Source organism: Anser anser (assembly GCF_964211835.1).
Source record: "Anser anser genome assembly, chromosome: 2".
Taxonomy (NCBI): domain Eukaryota; kingdom Metazoa; phylum Chordata; class Aves; order Anseriformes; family Anatidae; genus Anser; species Anser anser.
The window spans coordinates 137,655,610-137,678,108 of NC_139721.1; the positions used below are offsets into that span (position 1 = coordinate 137,655,610).

The window sequence follows — 22,499 nt, forward strand, 5'->3', positions numbered from 1 at the left end:
AGCTCTGAAGAGACAAAGCTGATATCTGCTACTGATGTCTCTGTAGCTTTGCAAGTGAAGATATACATAGTACTCTGAACAATGAGAAAAATATATGTAGAAATCAGAAGAAATAGAAATAGAAATAGAAATAGAAATAGAAATAGAAATAGAAATAGAAATAATAGAAATAGAAATAGAAATAGAAATAGAAATAGAAATAGAAATAGAAATAGAAATAGAAATAGAAATAGAAATAGAAATAGAAATAAATAGAAATAGAAATAGAAATAGAAATAGAAATAGAAATAGAAATAGAAATAGAAATAGAAATAGAAATATAGAAATAGAAATAGAAATAGAAATAGAAATAGAAATAGAAATAGAAATAGAAATAGAAATAGAAATAGAAATAGAAATAGAAATAGAAATAGAAATAGAAATAGAAATAGAAATAGAAATAGAAATAGATAGAAATAATTGTTCATGTAACAGCATTTTTGGACTCTAGTGGAAAGCATGTTGGATGTTAGAATAAAGGCACGATAGAAATGAGTGGGCTTGAAGAATCTTAGTGCCAGAGCTTCATGTTGTAGCTGTGATATATGTATTTCATAAAACACAGTGAGGTGGCAACTCTTAGTGAGGCTAAGCATCCTACTGTCTTGAGATATTGCTTAAAATTCTGGAAAGGCACAGGACCATTTTAGTATTTACTCTAATTAAAAGCAACAAGCAGTTTACTTGCACTTTTAATCTTCCAGATCTTTGCTGCATGTTTTCTTTCGTTCTCATGTTAATAATTTTCACCAGTTGTGTGAACATCGCTTCTGTGTTTGCACAGAAGGCTGACTGATCCCATAGTTTGCTATCTGTAAATGGGCAGATGCCATATAGGTTATCCATTATTCTCCTTCAGAATCATTAGACTCCCATCTGCCATGAAACCTCATCCAACTTCAAGAAAGGTTATCTTACCAGCCCTGCATAGTGATCAGTCCATTTCTGTTCCTCACAATATTTATTTGGGCTTGGGGTTTTGATGGAGAATTCTTTGAATAAAGGGGCAACAATTTTGTTGAAGAACAGAAGTAGAAAATTTACTTCGCTTCTTTCTCTCATTCTGATGCCTTTCATATCTGCTGTGTGGATATGGGATATCCATCAAGCTTCTCTAATCCTAGAGGACATCAAAATCCATCTCATTCCCCATTGTGGCTGGTTGCTGTTCATATAGACACATTCTAGCAGAATGGTGGAACCCCTGATGTGACCATATAGCATGTAGTTGAACAGCAGATGTTTTGCAAGACAGTGCAAATTAATGTAGCACACACAGTGCAGGAGCATAATCACTACAGGAAAGTGCAAGGTTTGCTCCCCTTGCATAAATTTTGGATGTCGGCATCTGTGGTCTGCCAAAATTCTGCTTTAGAGGCATAAGGTTTGGCTGACTTTGTGGTGTTTCTCAAACCAGAGGTTAGGGAAAAACTATTAGGCTTTACACACTGTGTTCTGGTATTTGAGTTTTCTGAATATACCATTTTTCCAAAACATGAAGAGACTCTTTCTTTTTATCACTCCAACTATCCTTCCTCCTTCTCTGTCTTTACATTTGAAGTCATGCCAAATTACATGTTACGTACTAAAGAAAATTTATTAGAGTAAAATAATTGCAGAAATTCAGGTGATCAGCACCTCTTTGAACCAGCCTCTGTGTGTTCCTGATATATAAGCATTTTGTTACAACATTTATTTTACCCTAAGTTTGCGGTCCATAATATTCACTTGAGAGTCCAAGACATTTTACAAAGTGTTAGCTACAATTTAACTGATAATCAGTTAAATGAGGATTTATAAAAAAGGTACAGCTGTAAAGCTCTTAAAAGCAGCCCCTGGGAAAACAAGCTATTGTACTGGATAGTTTTTTCCCTCAATTTCATGAACTGCTGTAAGTTTAGTTTATAATAACTACTTTAAATAATCTAATATGAAGGCATTTGGCTCCCAGTTTTGCTATGTATTGCTATTTTAATAACAGCTAGTGCTGCTTAGAAAACTAAGTGTAATTGCGTGACTTTGAATGGCAGGCCCTATGCACAATAATTTTCTCTCTTACCTATTTTATACTTCTTCACCTCATGTTCTTGGCTTAGCCTTGTTTAATCTTATAGAGGTAATGAAATACCTGAATGACCATGGCAATAATTAAATTAATTTAAAGCAGTTTAGGTCCAAGCTAGGATCTGCAACCTCTCTTTTGCTTTTTTTTTCCCCTCCCCCTTACTTTCTAATTCACCCAGTTTTGTGTTGTTTGTTTTATTGCTACTATTTTTTCCCCTTTTTTCTGACCACTAATACCTCTTTTCACATCCTCTCCATCCATACCGATGCTGCAAATATAAAAGTCCACTTATCCTAACATACACTTCAATTTAAAGCCTTCCTGGCACAGCTGGGTTTCCCTTGTCTTTTAACTGGGTAACTGCACTCTCACAAACAAGTGTCAGCATGTAGGAGAACTCCTCTGCCTTCTCTTCAGCAAAGCCAGTATCAGGGGATTACTCCATTGTAAGCAAGACGTCTATCTTACATATTACTTAGTTTTCCTTCTGCAGACCTCTCGTACAAAAATAACTTTATAGCTGGAATAGATCATCTAGAAATGTCAGTAATATGGAAGAAAATGGTAAAATGTGTTGATAAGAAAAGACAAAAATCAATGTAATAACATAACTAAGAGCTAGGAGCAGGTTAGGCGAAATGTCCACAATGCAGAAGAAGTAGACTAAAGATTTTTTCTTTCATCCCTCAAGTCCAAACTTCCAAACAAAGCAGAAGCATATATATGTAAGTTCTGATCTCTAAATTTTTTTCTTTTAGGGCTTACTTGTGGCGACTATATTCTGCTTCTTCAATGGTGAGGTAAGTAAAGTATGGAGAGTGTATTTCCCACAGAAATTGCACACATATTTCACACAGATATATGTGAAATTGAACAAAACTTGAAAAATAGTCACTCTGATGTTTATTGGTACCAAAATGAAGCATGTAGAGGTACAAATTTTGAAAGCACAGAAAGTCATTTTTCAGTCTGTATATACACGCAGCACTGCATTTTTCAAAGCTCTATGTGGAGTGTGACCTGAATGTCTCTGAGTCAGGAGAGTTACCATTACAAACCCAATGGCACCAAATGCAGCACAGATGAGGAACTCTCCCCCTACCATCTGCAATATCACACAAGGTAGAGGTCAATGTGAAGGATTAAAACACTGCACTTCCCCTCCTATTATATGTTTAATATTACAAAGGTACTGTCTCCGGTAGCACTGCAGAGCAGAGGAGCCTACAGGGCTGCCAACTCCCTTTCCTCCTCTGAGGATTAGCACTGACCTTTTTAAGGTCAATATTTCTCAAGTTGTGATTAAGAAATAAAAAGGCATAAGTCAAAGCTGTCTCCCCTTCTCCTCCAGCTGAATCAATGTTTTATATACTTACAAGTGGTTTTAGGTCCACTTCACTATGTTGTGTTTTTTGTTGTTGTTGTCATCATTTTTGTTGTTTTGTGTAAAAATAGTTGTTTAAAACATGTCAATAGCCATTTACCCACTGTAGGAGAAGATCAGATTCGAGACCAGCTAAGAAACATGAAGGTGCACAAGTCCGTGGGACATGATGAGATATATCCACAGGTCCTGAGAGAAGTGGCAAATGTAGTTGCTAAGCCACCGTCCATCATAGCTGAGAAGTCGTAGCAGTCTGTTGAAGTTCCCACTGACTGGAAGAGGAGAAATATAATCCCCATTTTTGTAAAGAGAAAGAGGAAGACCCTGGCCAGTCAGGCCAGTCAGTCTCACCTCTGTGCCCAGCAAGACCGTGGAGCAGATCCTCCTGGAAACTATGCTAAGACACATGGAAGATAAGGAGGTGATTGGTGACAGCCAACATGGCTTCACTCAGGGCAGATCGTGCCTGACAAATCTGGTGGCCTTCTACGATGGGCTTACAGCACTGGTGGGTAGGGGAAGAGCAATTGACATCATATGCCCGGGCTTGTGCATTTGACACTGTTCCATGTGACATCCTTGTCTCTATAGTGGAGAGATGTGAATTTGATGGATGAACCACTCGGTGAGTAAGGAATTGGCTGGATGGTCGCACTCAAAGTGTTGTGGTCAATGGCTCGATGTCCAGGTGGAGATCAATGATGAGTGGTGTTCCTCAGGGGTCAGTATTGGTACCAGCACTGTTTAACATCTTTGTTGGTGACATGGACAGTGGGATCGAGTGCACCCTCAGCAAGTTTGCTGACTGACACCAAGCTGTGTGGTGCAGTCAGCATGCTGGAGGGAAGGGATGCCATCCAGAGGGACCTGGACAGGCCTGAGAGGTGGGCCTGTGAGAACCTCATGAAGTTGAAGAAGACCAAGTGCAAGGTCCTGCACCTGTGCTGGGACAATCCCAAGCACAAATACAGGCTGGGTGGAGAATGGATTGAGAGCAGCCCTGAGGAGAAGGACCTGGGGGTCTTGGTTGTTGAGAAGCTCAACGTGAGCCAGCAATACGCGCTTGCAGCCCAGAAAGCCAACTGTATCCTGGGCTGCATTAAAAGAAATGTGGCCAGCAGGACAAAGGAGGTGATTCTCCCCCTCTGCTCTTGTGAGACCCCACCTGGAGCACTCTGGGGCCCCCAGCACAAAAAGACATGGAAGTATCAGAACAAGTCCAGAGGAGGGCCACAAAGCTGATCAGAGGGCTGAAGCACCTCTCCTGTGAAGACAGGGTGAGGGAGCTGGGGTTGTTCAGCCTGGAGAAGAGAAGGCTCCAGGGAGACCTTACAGCGGCCTTCCAGTACCTATAAGGGGGCCTACAGGAAAGCTGGGGAGGGACTCTGTGTCAGGGAGTGTAGGGATACCCTTTTTGAACTAAAAGAGGGTAGATCTAGATTAGATATAGGGAAGAAATTCTTCACTCTGAATGTGGTGAGGCAGTGGCACAGGTTGCCCAGAGAAGATGTGGATGCTCCATCCCTGGAGGTGTTCAAGGCCAGGTCAGATGAGACTTTGAGCAACCTGATGTAGTGGGATGTGTACCTGTCCGTGACAATTAGATGGCCTTTAAAGTCCTTTCCAGTCGAAAGCACTCTATGATTCTATGGTTTAAATTCCTACAGTAAGCCATTTCCAAAACATATTGAACAGAAAAATGCTCTTTCACTACACCAGGAGCATTTAGCTATAGTGAAATAAGCTCCCACATTAGCTTAGAAAAGCTTTAAAGTCCTTTGAAAAGTAAATTTTGAATCCAAAGCAGATGAATTAGACACAGAGCAAGATCTGTGATGCTAACACTCAGTATGTTACCCTAAAGAGATACTTATGCTTCTGTTTATCCCTGTATGTTATTAGCAAGTAGCAAATTTCCAGCAATGATGTGACCGTGGTGATGTTTTGATGGTGACTTGAAGCAAGTTATCTTATTGATAAGGTGCTACCAGCTGGTTTGCTAACTTTTGGGATGGCAGTGAGTATTAAATTCTGCCATCTCTTGTTGACATCACTGCACATTGCTTCTGGCTGGCTTGCTGCATAAATATACAGAGAAATGAAGCAGTAGAAACAATGAGCAGCGTCCTGCTGAAATTCTGTAGCATGGCTTCTCAGGCGACATGAAAAAGTATTAGCAAAACATGAGTAGTTAACGACATCAAAACCTAAAATGAATTGGTAGCTTTAAAGATTGTGTTACAAAAAGTTGCACTTTCATTTCAGAGATGGGTCCAATTAAGCAGAGTTGGAGATGTGCAACTCTTTTTCCATACCAAATATCTGTCCCCAGAATCTGCAGGCTGCCACCACCTTTCTCCTCCTTCCTCACTGTCATCACTTTCTGTCAAAGTCCAGTCTCTGTGCCCTGAAAATACAGAAAGACTTTTGGTTCCCTCTGGTAGGGAGGAACTGGCATGAAGAAGCAAGGGAACAGCCAGGCAATTTTTGAAACATCGTCTCCCTGTAGGAATAGCTGCAGAGCTATGAACAGGCGGTGTTCCAGTATGTCCTCACTTGCCTCCAAACAATGTGTTACCCCCCCATCCTGGTCTTCGGCATTACTTTCTTTCTCCTTCATTCCCCCCAGGGTCACCTGCAACTTTTTCAGATCAGATTTTGCAAAACATACTTGCTTTGTATTTTATAGCTTTAAGGTAAAAGGTCAATTACTCTGTAATTCTCCAACTCTAATGAAAACATAAGCATTTGTGCCTAGATTAAAGGCTGTAGCAGTGCTAAAACGAAGAAAAGCAACAAGAAAAATGAACAGAAAACATAACATATCTTAAAGACTGTTTGTTTCTTAGATATTTTTAATCACATATCTAATTACAAAGTACTGTTGGCAAAGCCACAATGACAGAAAAACATATCCACCTTTACAACTTCAGTAATACAATCTTCAAGTTACCCAATAATTAACATAACTGGAGCATCTGCTTGCCAACATCATGGTAGACATGCATGTCAATTAATTCAAAATATGATTTCAGGGTACAAAGGAGTTTACCTGTCATATGAACTAACCTATAGAACATTAGGCAGAAAACTAAATGCTACATTCCAGGAATGAAGCAGTGTAAAATAAATGCATGGGTCTCCTTTGTTTATTAAGTAGTGGATTACATTTAATTTAGAATTCATAATATATTTATTTGGATTAAGTAAATACACCGTATTCATACATGATATTCAGTTATCCAACCTCAGAGACACTCTGCACTCTATGGACTTCTGCTTTGATTGAGCTGTTGTTAGGAAGCTGCAATAACAGCCAGTGGTCCTTACACAGACTGATGATGCACAGTCTGAATACAAATCCCAAATAACACCAATAGGCACCAAACCCCTAGTCACCTCCAAAAGCCGTTTTGACACATATGGTGGTCCATACACTCACACACATACACACACAGACAACAAAACTCTTCCTTGTGAAAGGCTGGACATCCACTTTTGATTGTCAGTGAGGCATCACTGAGGGGACACATCTAGAAAGGACAGAGCCCAAAATGAGAAATAAAAAGAAATATCTGCAGACTGCATGGAGGATTAATGACTCCTCGATGGAGTGGCTGATCAGAAATGTTCATCAGGGCCAGGCAGTAAGAACGAACAGCCCTGGGGGTTCAGGTTTCCCAGACATACTGAGTGTGTTTTTTGTTGGTGTCTGAGTTCTTTTCACCGCTACTCCAATTTTCAAAGTTGTTGTATCTGCTGCAGACATGCAGGCTGTCTAACATGGCCATCAACAGAGATTTTGGGAAACCCTGACATTATTTTCTTATAGGAAATGTTATTCACCATTCAGGGGAAGCTTTTTTAGAATTTCCCATTAAGGTGGGCAGAGAGCCAACACTGACGCCTCTCTCATGTAGCTTCAGACAGTTTGGTGCTACTTGAATCACCACATTATCAATAAATATCAAGCAATCACATACTAGAGTAGCTGTGTTGGGCTGTGCCAGAAAGAGAATGAAAAGATTATGACCCCTTTCTTCCAAGTCCATTTATTCCTGCAGACAGATGAGCTGCAGATATAGAGAGCACTGGAACAGGCTGTAGAGTCTCCTTCCCTGGAGATATTCAAAAGCCATCTGGACACAATCCAGGGTAATGTGCTGTAGGGGACCGTGCTTGAACAGGGGGCTGGACCAGATGATCTCTGGAGATCCCTTACAACCTCAGCCATTCTGTGATGCTGTGATTAAATACAATACCACAGGAGACTGGATACTCAGGGATTTGCCTTTTTTTTAGTGGAATATTTAACTTCAAGCCTGAAATATACAAAATTTTCCAGGACAAACAGTGCTAAACTCAGTACCACCTGACAGTGTTTTATGTTGCATTTGTTGCATGCTACATCACCAGCTCCAATTTATTACCATAAGCCTATATATAGAAGGAAATGTAAAAATACTAAGAAGTTGTACCAATGCCTGCATGCATGTGGAAGAACACATAAACGATGGACTTCCCCAGGACTTAATAAATTATAGATTTCTCATATAAATTAATAATTATAATTACATATATGTATAATATATAATATATAATATATAATATATAATATATATTATATAATATATAATATATAATATATAATATATAATATATAATATATATAATTATAATAAATTATAGATATTCTCATGCATTTTCATATAAAATCTCAGTGTCCAGCAGCACGGTAGTTTCTCTGTCCAATAACAACAGTGTTGTGCAGATGATACAGGGTCTCTTCAACAGTCTGCTCACCAGACCATATTTCCAGGCCTGAGACTACTTCTAGACTGCACGGCTGGCCAACAAAATGGAAAGTCTGTTTGGAAAAAAAACAGCCATGTGCCAAAGAGGCATGAATGGATAATAGAGAACAGGAAAACCTTTAAAGTATTGAAGAGTAGAGAAAAAGAAAATCAGACTCCTCATTTCTTTAGGGTTCTCTTCCCTTCATCTGCAATCACAGAGGAAAGCATGGCAGGAGCCTCTGTGGTTAACACATTATGGCTGTGCATGTGATTTTCAGTAATACTGCTTACACATTTTAAATCCATGCATGAACAGTTTTAGTTGGCGCTGAACTCTGATCATCTGAGATCCTTGGAACTGGGGCTGAAATCTAGATTAACACGTTGTTTTACTCAAGTGCAGCAGCTCTTACAGCCTGCTAGCCATTTTCAGCCAGACTCTGGTATGGGCCAGAACTGCAGTGGAGAATAAAAACACAGCTGCTTTGACCTGGTGCTCTCGCTGCTCCATGGAGCCTTTTTAATGCAAGCAGTTTGAGAGCTCAGCACGAGCTTATCACCCCACAGTGTCTCTTCTCCCCACGAAAAAGCAATCAAAGCCTTTTCCATTGACCCTGGGGTCTGTGCAGGGTGCAGGGGAAGGGGAACTGGGGGAAGGAAGTACAGGAGGGCTGTTAAGTGCATGGTGTTGCCACCTGCAACCAGCTCCTTTATGATACTAGGAAAATTCACTGACTTAATCTTTATGAAGATTTCTTCTGCCAGTCCCTCCCCATAGCTTCTAGGCTGACCAGTCCACAATATTTGTATGGAGCACTGCAATGTTAAAAAGACAATTTTGAAGAGTCTAAAATCTGTACAGGCTTTACCTCCTGTACTTCCTTATCATATGCTACAACTGCATTACTCTTTCATCCTGTTAATTCTTTCTCACTAATAAACTTTGGCATGGGTGTGATATGAAACATCCGTGCATGCATCCATTTTCTTAAATCTCGATATTAGCGTAATAATCATAGAATCATAAAGGTTGGAAAAGCCCTCCAAGATCATCTGGTCCAACCATCCCCCTACTACCAGCATCGCCCACAAAGCCATGTCCCTAAGCACCACGTCCAACCTTTCCTTGAACACGCCCAGGGACGGTGACTCCACCACCTCCCTGGGTAACCTATTTCAATGCCTAAATAAGCTCTCTTCACAGCCCTGGTAATTAAAGTTCCTTTGCAACTATATGCCTTTTCTGTGCTTGATATCTAATTAATCTGCATTTTCTTTATGTGTTAGGAGAAGGTAAACAGGAATATATTTCTTTAGATGATAAGAACTCCTAACTACTTTGCCTTGAGCTAAATGATAGCAAAAAAAGATATAGTATTGGAAAATTGTCTTTGATATAATTTTCTGTTATTTTTAAAAGACTAGTCCAGCAATGATTGTTTACTAATGAAAGTAATATTCCGAAGGCAATGCAACTACTTACATGCGTAAGGATTTATAACATCAATCCCCATGCCTTGGTTTGTGCCTTGGCTTAAAAACAAAAAGCCGAAGCAATTGAAATATCCATTCTTGGCATGCTGCATAGTCACTCAGAAAGCATCTCGGATTCACAGCAATTCCTTATGAAGCCTTGTCCTTATGTGACATGAAGCAGCTTTCTGGCAGGCAGCTGTGGGTGGGGAGTAGATAGCATTTTACTATATACATATTAATGGAGTGATTAGGATTGTGAAGACGTAGGAAATATTAAAGTTGTTCAGACTCATCTACATGAATCAAAGGTGCTGTTCTGCACAGAGCCTAGGGAGGGACCTCTCACAACTCCCCGAGCAGGAATGACACACAGTGCCCACCACAGCAGGCGCACGGAGCTCCGGGACACTGCTGAGCCTCAGCACATCACCTGCATCCTCCTGCCTCCAGAGGGGTGGTAACTTACAGCACATTGTTACGGCAAACTGCTCCTGTTCTCACATTTGGCTGGCTGGAATAGCTGAACTGAATGAACAGAGCCAGGGTTTGCCCACTCTCTGCTCATGTCTCAGCACTTCCTTTGGGAAGGAGCTAGCCAGTGCCAGCACACCCGAATGTGCAACCGGAGAAGGGCTTCTTATTCCCTGGCAGAACTCAACAGTTTAAGTCATATCCTAGTGCAGTGTATAACATGACTCTGAACGTAAATGTTGAATCAAATGTTTTTCTCCTAGAAGATGAATGTCTAAAAGCTGAAATTCTCTACTATGCAGAGGGCTATGACCAGTGCTATTTTTTTGCCAGTGCAGAACTTGTTCTTAAATTACCAAAACAAAAATCTCAGTTTATCTGTACTAATCTGCCAGCTGTTTCTCTAAAAAATTAGCCCTGGCAAGCTCTTGAAGTGTACTTATATTTTGCCATTCGTGGCCAGTTTTACTCCAGGTTAAGTTTCTTCAAGCAAGATGATCATTTGGCATTTGCCATTCCAAGGGCACAGATCCAGGTGCAGCATCAGATGGGTTGTAATATTCATCCCTTCCTCTTCTTCCCTCTTCTGCCACAGCATCCTGCTGTGTTCCCATGCAGCAGTCTGCACATTGACCTCATGGGAAGAGCTAGCACCTACCCTCTCATCACAATCAGTGACCATTGCAGAAACTGTAAAATTGCTGCCATAGGGTATGCAGGAAGGGACCTAAGGCCAGGACCTGAGCAACTGCTTCTGCTCCTGGAGCTGTGAAGAGAGGGAAGGAGAGAGGCAGACAACCTGATAGAATTAGACCTGGTGTTGTTTCCTATTTTTTTTCTTTTTTTCCCTATTTCCTGCAGCAAATTTTAAAATTGCTACAATTTTAGGAGTCTAGGTCATGCCTCACCCTAACTACACATATCTTTAACAGGTACAAGGAGCTTTGAAAAGGCAATGGATGCAGTACAAAACCCAGTGGGGCCAAAGGCGCCGAGAGCACTGTTCCACCCGATCTACCTCCTACACTGCAACGTCAATCACAGATGTCCCCGTGTACCTGTACCATCATGACTCCAACAATGAACAGCTAAATGGAAGATACATAGATGACTCTGAACTTGTTGCATTGAAATCTGGCGAGACGTCTGCCTAGCTCAGCAGCAGCCACTGCAAACACACCATTTCACGTCCTGCTTGTGAGCAAAGAGAGGGAAAGGGTGGAAGTGCAGAAGCCCAAGCCACTGTGGGAGAACGCAAGACCAGGTGAATGGACACGTCATATCCAAACCACATCAGCCTTTGACAGCGATGGCCTAGAGAGAGTCTGACACAGAGGTGGGAATGGCATTTATTTCTATTGAGCATGGACCTGCCCACCAGGCTACATAATTCCCACTCCTCCTGACACTGGCCATATGAAGTGACAATCTGGCAGAAGCAATGGTGCCAGGGAGCCCACAGCAAATAGGAAAGAAAGAACCAGCATGTGGCAATGGGAAACTTTCAGCACTTTTTGCTTTCAGTACTTTTCTTTAACACGAGATTTTAAATATCAACTTTCACATGATGTGACTGGCTTGGAGTCCTTTACTTTTCCCCTTTTAAGGAACTTGGTGACTTCGTAAAAGAGTTTGCACGTTGCAAGAAAAATCAAAGAGATGAACAGAAAAAAAGTAATTACAAAGTATTCAAATCTTGATGATCTCCAATGGATACCCCAAAATATTTCCGTCCCATTAAGCAGGTGCATAAAACAACTGAAGGTAAAACAGTAGTTGTATAACGAGATCTCAGACAACCTCAGAGGAACCAACCAGGTCTTTAGGCTGTCTCACACTCCTCCTGAAGGCATCTGAAAATAATTGCTGTTTAACTATACTGGTAGTTCAAGAGTATTTATTTATAGGAAAAAATTGTCACCCTATTACTCTACCCAGAAACTCATCATTAAGGCACAATTCTTTCATTTTGAATAAACTGTGAAACTTGTTTGGAAATAATGATTTTCTTTGATAGCCACTCTGAGATGAATGCTAAATGAATGCTTGCTTCTCTGATAAAATTATGATCATGGCAGTAAGGGGCACCAGGTAAGAAATGAGAAACTAACGTCATAGCACAGGAAACATCTATTTTTAGAATGTTTGCTGTTCTGAGTCCCTTACTGTTGAAAGTGACAATTTCATGTGTTAGTCTGTCACCGGGAAAACAAGATGAACATACAGTTTTGTGAGTAATAAGCACCTTTTATCACACATTCAAAGCATCATTAGAGTCTCTATGTGATTACTGAGGCAGAAATCAGGTCAGGTAGAAGCTGATTTGCAGTTGGAAGTTACAGCACTGTCACTGCAAAAGTTCTGTAAACCACAAAAGAAATAAAATAGGTGAATTTCCCACGTAAAGCTAAACAAAAATAATCAGCAAGCAGCAAAAACAGTGCCAAGAAAGTTTTGCAAGTATATGACTGCTTTGACATTTTGTGCATAAAATGTTTATAATGTCATTCCTTCTTGTATCTTTGAAAAACTGTCCTGCAGATCACTCTCTCCCCCCCACCTTTGCCTTCTGTTTAGATGTGCATGGGGTATTTCAAATGCTAACAACTTCAAGGTACTAATCAGAGTCTTTGGCTTCAGTGAAGTTGTAAAGTTATCAGTCCTCCTTTGTTTTCCTTGCTAATACACTTGCATATGATGCTTCAAACCCAGCCTACTCAGGAAGACATGGTCAAAGGAGGAGGCAGCTAAGAGTGCCAGTGGTGGTACTTGCTCAAATGTCTAAATGCCATCCCTGACATGGGAGCTGTAAAAATGCAGCCCGAAGTGGCAGATGAATAGGAAAAGTTGGGATACCGTCTCTTAAACTGCAGCTGTATTCATGTGGGACTTCTTTCGCAGGTGTAAAATTTCTTTCTTTCCTTCACTTGCTTCCTGTGATTGCATCCATAATGATTTTTTCTCCTTAGTATTGCATAAGGTATTTAAAATATTATGGGTTAGAATAGTTTTTAATCCAGATCTTGTCAGATAGTAAAGGAGAAAAGAAAAAAACTGCAATAAAGTGCTTGAACTGAATGTCAATTAATTTGTAATTTTAGAGGTCACAGAGGCCCTAAACCTGCAGGTCATGCTGTGCCAAGGAAGGGCTGCAGGACAGTCTGCATGCCACAGAGTAAAGTGCATTCTAGAGAGTCCCATGGGAAGAGGTCATAGGTAAATCCTGACATAAACCTTCATAATCGAGTTAAGATTCTATTGAGATTAGCAGGTAAATCCCTGCTGATTTAGATGAGTGGTGAACAACTCTATTTAGCGTTTAGGTGTGACTTACACAATGCAGTTTGGCGTAGATGTCAAAAAACAGAGAGAAATTCATTCCTAGTGATTTGGAACCATTTTAAAATATTATTCAGCTAGGCTGTTTTCCCTTCACTGACACACCTAGACTATGACAAGAAGCTTTACTATTGATTGAAAATTTTAAGTGGAGATATGCTGAACACGTCTACCTACATGAGATGCTGGAACAGTCCCTACCGGGAATGAGTTGGTGAGGGGTATTTGCAATCCCAGTGCTACGAGACAGGACCAAATCCTCATCACACATACATGAGGCAATGCCTTGCAGGAGAGGGATGTGCTCCATTTGTGCCACAGGCACGCACGCAGCCATTGCACACCACCAAAGCTTCCTCCCCGCAGTGAGGAGCTGCTGATGTTGCCACCACAGAACAGGAGAGGAGCAGGGGAACAAGAAGTAACTGCCCACCAACACTGCAATTCATTGCATCATTTATCTAGTGGAACATCTACAAGAAAATACAAACCCGTGTGTTCATTCATTTTTTCTTCACAGTTCAAGGAATGCAAAGGCAGTTATTTTTTATAACAGTATTCCACATATTGATATTTCTGCGTTTACCAATGAACAATGAGAAGTGGAGGATTAAAAAGGCAAGGTGGCTCTACTATGAATGCTGTATTTCCAAATAGTTCTGAGGCGCACTGTGCTTCCCAGGAGAGCTCCAGAAAGTATTCTTTGTTTCTAAAGACACAGATGAGCTGATTGTAAAAGAAGCGTGCATAACACAGAGAGTTTAATGATGATCATGTACGCATACGTACAAGTTGTTTTACAGCCTGTTATGTTTATGTGGATGTACAAAATTGAAATGCTTTACCATTATACTGATTGTTTTCTTTAGTCTTTTTTTTTTCTTGTTCTGTTCAGTACAATGCTCTGAAATGCCAAATTTGGGATCTTGGTTTTGGGATCTCGTTTTTAGCTTCAGGTGTAGGAAATGCTGCACAGATATGTCAGTCTTTGTGGCAGCTTTGGCTTCAGTGGAGTGGTAAAGACTCGTAGCCACTGAAAATTTGGCGTAACATGCATACTGAGTTTAGTGTTGGCATCACCCTAGAGTTTGCAGGAAAGGCTTCGTTTTAAAGCTACTTAACAATTTCTAATTCAACATCTTTTTTTCCAATGGGAAGTGCTACCTTTCTTCATCTCAGAATGGCTTGAAATGTTGTCATTGTGCATATAAGGTGAATCTCACTTCTGTGCTTTATAAATAGCACCGTATACTAGTGACAGTGATATTGGGAATGCTGGTATGACCCTAATAATTACAATGTCTTGGCAGTAAGGAGCTCTGTCTTTAATACATTTCACAGGAACAGCATAAATGCATAGTTAATGTATCAGTGTATCAAAAAGAAGGAAAAGGATCCGATGCTTGGATCAGTGGATTCAAGGCGTATTTTCAGACGAAACCAGTCTTAAATTAAGCAACACTGCAGTATCTATTTCCTCTCAAACACCATATCCAGTGCATGAAAACTCAGTTTAGTGAACAATTGCTCTGGCAAAAAGCTTTGCGCAGTTGCTATGTTTGAACTGAATTTATGAGAGATGCTGGATGTTATCCTTTATTAGGTACAGAAACAGCACAAAGGAAAGACTTATTGTGGCATGGGATGCTGAAGGAAAGCCTTTTTTTATTATTTGATTTACTTAATAAATAAGTTTTAGTTGAAATAAAAGAGAAATAAAAGAAATAAAACAAAGGTAGAAAAGACAACTTTGTCTATATTAAAATTCTTAGTAACAATTCTACCTTAATTAAAATTCTGCTGGTATTTCCATTACAAAGTGCTCATGTGTTTATAACACAACAACATAGCATTGTTTTGGGATGAAACCAACCACACAAATGGGGTGAATTTCTACCCTCTTTTTATGAATCCTGCTCCATCCTTTGCCAACCTTAATAAACAAAATCCGAGATATTTTTCAAGATGCAAATTCTAAACACTAACAATGTGGAGGGATCTGCATTTCCAGGGCTTTGAATTTTAAAAGTCAGATGCATCTTCTTAAAGCTACATATGCATAGCTATTTGATTACTGCTCAAAAATATAAGCATATGTGACCTAAAACTCATTTGCATTGAAGCAGTAGTTGATCCCACGCCAAAGAGACTCCACGCAGGGTGTGAGCATACCCACTGTGCCCTCTGGCAGCGAGGAGATGTGCATGGAAGGCCTGAGCCTGAGCCCAGCCACATGCTCCTTGGACCCAGTCTTAACCAAATGAAAAAGAAAAAAAAAAAAAAAAAAAAGGAGATTTTGCAACTCACAGTAATGGCAAACTGGGAATTTTGTGTTCCCGGGGCAGCTGGGTTTCTGCCATTTTGTGTGTTCCAGGAGCACCCGCTTCAGAGGGACTGAGGAATGGCCTTCAGAAGGACTTGGCAGAGGGAAGGCATGAATCCTCCACAGCAAATGTTGTTGGGCAGCAGTGAGGGAATGTCAGACCTCCAGCTTAAAGCACAGGCCTGGGAGGAAGCGCATGATTAGCTCCTTAGTCAACGAGTGAAATCTAAGTGCCTGGCCCACTCTGTGACTTAGGAAGGTGCCAGAGTTATGCTGCTTTGACAACGCCCATTCTTTGGCATCTGTGGCAATTATGGCACCTATAAGGTTTAATTTTAAATTATTGTTTTCGTGAGCTGTGTATCTTTCTGTGCAGCACAGTATTTTGCAGATACTTCCAGATGATTCACAAATCTATATTTAAGCACCCCTTTATTGAACACTCAGAGAATCACTGAGAAAAAAAAAAAAGTATTTCTCAGAGTTTCCAACATAGATCACTATGTTCCTCTTAGCTCCGTTCCTCTCTGGACAGATGTTTTATCTGGTAAAATTACGTGGTGAGAAGGTTGTCATTACTGAGCATGTTACACTGCTGCAGAAAAAGAAAGCATCACAGCAAGATGACTAACTGTGGTGTTGTATATGACTGTCGTGAAGCACAGATAGTGTTAGAGATGATTTAGGCCTTGATCATCCTGCCTTGGCAGAGGGATGACCTGCCAATATCCTGTCAAGATGTATTTTCCATGATTTCATAACAGCAGAGGTGGGCACTGTGCTCTTGTTGGGGCAGGAAGGTGCTTAACTCTCCGTATATGCTGAGATTTTCTTCACAGTCCAGTTTTAGGATCTTTAAAAGGATATTGAGTCTAAAGAGTATCAAATCTCTACACTGAGTTTAAGAATCTAATTCCTTTCCTGTCATTGCAAGTAAATGCAACTTTGAGAAGTGACTGCTGGAGGTTACTTCATGTGATGTGTGATGGGCAGCAGTGTGATTAGATGCAACCTCTCCTTTACCAAGTGCTGGTGATCTTAGTTTGCATAAATGTGTTCCCTCATCTGCATTTCTCACCACCACCACAAGAAGTGTTAACTCTCCAATCTGTGCATCCTACAAATTTTCAGGAGGAACGTTTTTCCTGTAATGTTTGCACGTTACGTTGACTTGCTGTTGATCCAGACTGACAGACTGGAAAGTGTGCATTTTGACCCAAACCAAGTTATAGCTTTCAGGTGCTTGTCCCACATTGCTTTTTTGTTTGTTTAATTGAAACAAAACAAACAAACAAAAAAAAAAACCCTGAAATTATAGAAATGGGAAGTGCAGATTTAAAACTAAATTAGGGGCAAAATTCTGAACACATAGATCAAGTATCTTTAGAAGTACAATAAAATCAGCTTTCTCTTTTTAACAGAATGTAGTCGTGTAACCTGAAAAAGCAACATATAAAAGCTCTTGAGATGTTGAACATTAGATAAAAGGCACAAAAAAGCAAACAAATGGAAATTATAGGCAGCATACATACATATATATTAATATATATTAATTATATATATGAATATATGAATATATGATGTATATGAATATATGAATGTATACAAGAACCTCTGTCCACGTAGAGTATGACCCCCTAGTGGCCCCACAATGCACAAACCATACGTGATGAATGGGAGACACTGTGGGGCCCATAAGGTACATCGCCACCTTTAACTACCTTCATGCTTTCCAGGGACCCTGTACTGAGCACAGGCAACTGGGGTCACCCATCTGCCCGCTCCAGCACCAGACTGGTTGTTGATGGGGATGACTGGGCCAAGAGATGCTGGCCACACTTGTTAAAACAACACTGAGCTCATGACGGGCTGGTCAGGAGACAAGCAGAAATTATCTCTTTCCCAGCTGTATGTCTGCTGTCCAACAGGTAACCTCATTAGTGTCACCAGCATAAGACCCACTGTTGTGGAGAAGACTAACCTAAGATCAGGCACTTACCTGACACAGAAGACCTCTTATTTCACAGTACCCTGTGTAACACAGAAGAAATTCTCACTGACTTCAGCAGTGTAGCTCAGGACAGGCTTTCATCCTTTCTGATTTTAGAGGTTAAATATCTAGCAGACATTGAAAACACAGAGAAATACATTATCACCTTCGTATTTAACATGAAAGATCTTAATCATCACTGTTGTGCTACATACAGACTTCTTAATGTAACAAGACACTATTTTTATATTTCTGTGGTTTTTGGTAGTGAAATACCTGATCTCTATTTATGCCATGTTTATATCCTACATAAGAATTCACAAGTTACAAGACTATTAATATATATTTTCCAGTGTTGTATTTATAGATAGAGACAAGCAGTAGTTTTACATTGAAGGCTTAGCAAATAACAGCTTCTGGAAGATCAAAATAAAAAGAACAAAAAAAGGCCTTCCCCTGTCCATGCTGACCCCGTGGAAAACCCTATGAGGTGACAAACCCTTCTAGCCTACTATCTGCCCTTACCTCCTAGAGGTTTCTTTAGTCCTGAACAGACCAGGGCAGCATATCTCAACGCAGATGGAGGCATGGGGCTGATCACCAGGATGTAGCACTGATGGGAGCTCCTGACACGTGGCTGGTGCGGAGGAAGATGTACAGCCACGATCCCACTGCAAGGGGATGAACCTCTCCCAGGGTGTGTGTAATTTTAATATGTAAGCCCTTTATGAATACCACCATGATTAACGTCCCTTCTGAGAAGGACCTGAGCAAGTTCTGTGCAGTTGGTACAATCTGTGAAATATGACCTGTGAAGAAAGTGGCCATATCTCGGGATTTAGTGATTGCATTGTCAGCGTAGACTTCCACAGGGAAAAAATGTTGTTTAGAATAGCTATAGATTATCTGCCTGTGGTGAATTTTGCTTTATGGTCAGAACCCATATTCTGCTTCTTTCAGATTGTATGGGCAGATTTATCAAGTTCAGGCCCACAATAAATGAAGAGGAAATAGCTGAAGAAAAGATTTTGCTTGTTCAGTGACAAGCTTTTTACAAATTACAATTTTTGCTTGTTGTACTACAAGCTTTTTTATTAATATTTTATTTTACAAGCTCTTTCATTGTCTTTGGGGATGTATAGCAAGTATATAACTCCCAAGGACTTAGCCACCATGCTCACAGTTGGCTCTCCAGCAAGGAGGGAGGTGCTCCTCTGGCAGACTGTAGCTTTGAACGGACAGCAATTCAAAGCATGCACAAGAATTATAGTGAGTATGTCCAACACACACACACACACAGAAGTAGAAATGATCCAAACTGTGGCCTTCACTTTCAAAGGGAAGGAGTGCAAGGATTTTTCATTTTATTCCTCTGCTGTACATTTTTTTCCCTGTTGAAAGATCCCTGGGAAATCAGAGTTAGTAAGGATGTGGAAGGATAGCAGTCCCCCCAGGTGTGCCATCACGTACACAGCCACTACCACACACACGATGAACTGTTTGTCATGACTTGTCAGGTCTGGGAAAATGCCAGAAAAGAATCAGAGAATTCCCCCTGTTAGCTACAGGAGTTATATGGTAACAATTGCTCTTTCTATAAGGATATTGTAAACCAAGGTCTCTGTTCTTCATCCATAAAGTCCATTGGTATTATATTACACAAGTACTAAAATTCTTGAGTGCAGAAAGGTGCATCAGTTACTAACAATGCACTTCAGCAGAAGAAATGAAGGCACTCAGGACAAGGGAACATTGTACATACACTTTATTCTTAGCACACACAATCTTTGTAAATCAGTAATAGACCTTCAGGAATCAAAACATAAAATAAAATCCGGATATATTTTAAATGATTCCCTGTGTATATGAAAAACTTTCTGGATTTTTTTTTTTTTTTAGTTTTTCATCTAAATAAAATATCACTGTGTGACAGGGAAGTTTTCTGTAATCAAGATTTATTGGATTATGCTTGAAATGCATGATTCACAAAACTGAAGAGGCTTGAAAATGTAGCAAGACTTTCTGTGTCGGCAAATCTGAGGAATGGTCTAAAAGCCACAAATTCATTACTTATGTCTGATATGAATGAAAACACAGCTCTAATTGAATTATTCTTTTGTTTTTATAAACACCAGGAATTTCATGTCTACTTTAGCATTTACTGCATAATGTGTTTTCTGTCAAAAAAATACATTGATGATTTTCTACACCATGACATGTGTATTTCTGATTATAAACCAAATGTTCTGCTGCGTCATGCACTGTACATAAGCTGAACCTGGCTGTAAATACTTCTCCATATGTCGAAAACCTTCTTACCAAGAAATACTGACTGAAGATGTGAACGAAATCTCAGACTTACTGAGATCAACAGCAACAGCTTATTTTGTTCTGTGGAAACCAGGATTTCACTCTTTCCAGCTCATGTTTGATAAAAATGATAACTGATTGATAAATGATAATGGCTACAGACAGACCAGAGAGGAGATGCTTGATGCTGCCTCCCACTTCACACGCATGGGGGGCTGCTGGCATCTTTTCATGCCATTTCCCTGAAGGACTGGGGAGCTTGCTCAGAAAGCAGCATTGGAGGAAACATCACAGAAGTTCAGCCTTGCTCGAACAACATCTCCTATCACAGCAGATACATGAGAACAGAGCCCTGGAGGGGTTTTGGGTGCCCTACAATGCCTGCTCTGCTCTAGCCCCAGGATCAGGTGGGGTCTGCCCTGAGCTGGGCATCAGTCCGCTGCCATCTCTCTCTTCATGTATTTCAAGTGTTGCATGACAGTGTTTTACTTGCAATTTCTTCGTTGTAGAACTGAGCATTCGCGATATTTTGGCTTTGTGAGAGGCTTATATTTTTTCAATAAAAGAAAAGTCAGACTCATTTTAAAACCCATGGAATCTCTTCTTCTCTTAAGGCTCCAGCAAGGGCAAGGTAATCAGATATAAATAAACAAATAAATAAGCTAGTAGCACAAAAGCATTAAAGGTCACAGAAGAATCTATTAAAAATCAAGCAAAAATCTGTGGTTAAGACACTGGACTCCACGGACTCAGCAGACCAACATTTGGCCCATGTCCCTGCCACAGTCTTACTGTGTGGCCCTGAGAAAATTATTGTAAACAAATGCTAGCCTCACTGAATCCACTGAAACTACCACTGAAAGATTTAGGTTCCTACGCTCAAAATTTAGACTTCACCCTAAGCATGTTTTCATTGGTAAAAACTCCAACCTGTTAAATCATTTCTTTGTAGAAACATCTAAAGCCGCCTCTAAGTTACACTGGAAAAATATATATTTCAAATCTTCCAGAGTCAACAAATGTGCCAAGTATGTGATGGGTGGCTTAGGCCAAAGTTCCCACAAAAGCCAGTGGGCAAAAACTGTCCCTTTGTCCCCAATACCTTATATGTTCACAGTGCCTTATATAATACCTACTCATTATCCAGAGTGGCTGACTGGACCTTCTGCTATCTGATGGGAATTTTATACCAAGATCTACTTCCTTGTAATTGTCATTATCAGCCATGAGCTAATGCAATTCAAGGCTAACTGCCTCTTCGGAGCACCAAGGCAGCACTGAAAATCACTGTGAGTACTATCAGTGACAGAGTCACCAAGAATGTTAAAATCTCCTTAGTGTCCCAATAAGTCAATGAACACACCTCTATTGGCAGAACAAAATAGACATAGGCAACATATCCCTACATAATGTGTGAATGTCAGCAGTCCTCAGAAAGGCAAAACTCAAAAGCCCTTTCCCAGATTGGTTCTCTAACATTTAAAGATACCAGTTCTGCAGAATTAATTTTGGCAAAGGTGTTTGTCAGCCCTCCAAAAACGATCTGCTTGTGAAGCAATCCAGCTGAGCTGCATAAGTCAGCTAGCGTAGGAAGACATTGGAAGAGAAAAATATGTCCTGGCCCAGAATAATTTCTGTTATTAAGAAATGTTTCACATTAAATGAACTATCACCCATAAGCAATATATACAAATAACATCAGGCAACTACACACGCATGTGACATAGTGGTGGTCAAATGTATCCTAAGATTATTTTCATCTAGTCAGGTGGCACCTCCTGAATATAGCTGCATTTGATATTCTGCTCAGGGAATTATGAAGCTGCTTGGGGGAGGCTGGAGCATTGCTACCCATCAGGTTCCGTGGGCTGGCAAATGTGCCTCAAAGATAAATGCTTTTTTTGGCATCAAATACATATTGCACTTATTTAATGAAGTCTTCTGCATCTAAACATATTTTTTTTCATATCCTCTGGAAAAATGACAAGATAACAGGCTTCAATTAAGAGTTACACATTATCAGTCTTGGAACTGGAAAGTCTTTTGTCATCTGGGGAACAGAGGGGCCCTAGAGGTTGCCGTATATCTTGGAGAGTTATGTTATGGGCAGGTTAGGCAAGCAAAATCTGAACTGATAGAAATGGACCTAACTGTTGTCTTTAGTAATACTGTGATAATAAATAATTACTAGCTACTAATATCCCATTTTCAATGGGGAAACTCCCTTCCAAGCCTCAAACATCTACTCAACTTTTGGAGTGTTGTTTTGTGTTTCTCCCAGTAGCAAAGCATTCATAATTTTGCCC

General features: G+C 40.2%; 1 protein-coding gene across 6 annotated transcripts in view; it reads left to right on the forward strand.

Moving 5' to 3' along the window:
* The window catches only part of CALCR (calcitonin receptor), a 185,754-nt gene extending 164,949 nt beyond the window's left edge, over positions 1 to 20,805 (forward strand). For 5 of the 6 annotated variants that reach the window (XM_083825417.1, XM_083825421.1, XM_083825418.1 and 2 more), the window contains 2 exons: positions 2,863 to 2,904; positions 11,164 to 20,804. In XM_083825417.1, coding sequence (XP_083681543.1) covers positions 2,863 to 2,904; positions 11,164 to 11,385 — 264 coding nt within the window. In that variant the 3' untranslated portion in view covers positions 11,386 to 20,804. Of the gene's footprint in view, positions 1 to 2,862; positions 2,905 to 11,163 lie in introns of all 6 variants that reach the window. The other variant, XM_083825422.1, reaches the window with a different exon arrangement.
* The last annotated feature ends 1,694 nt before the right edge of the window (positions 20,806 to 22,499 follow it).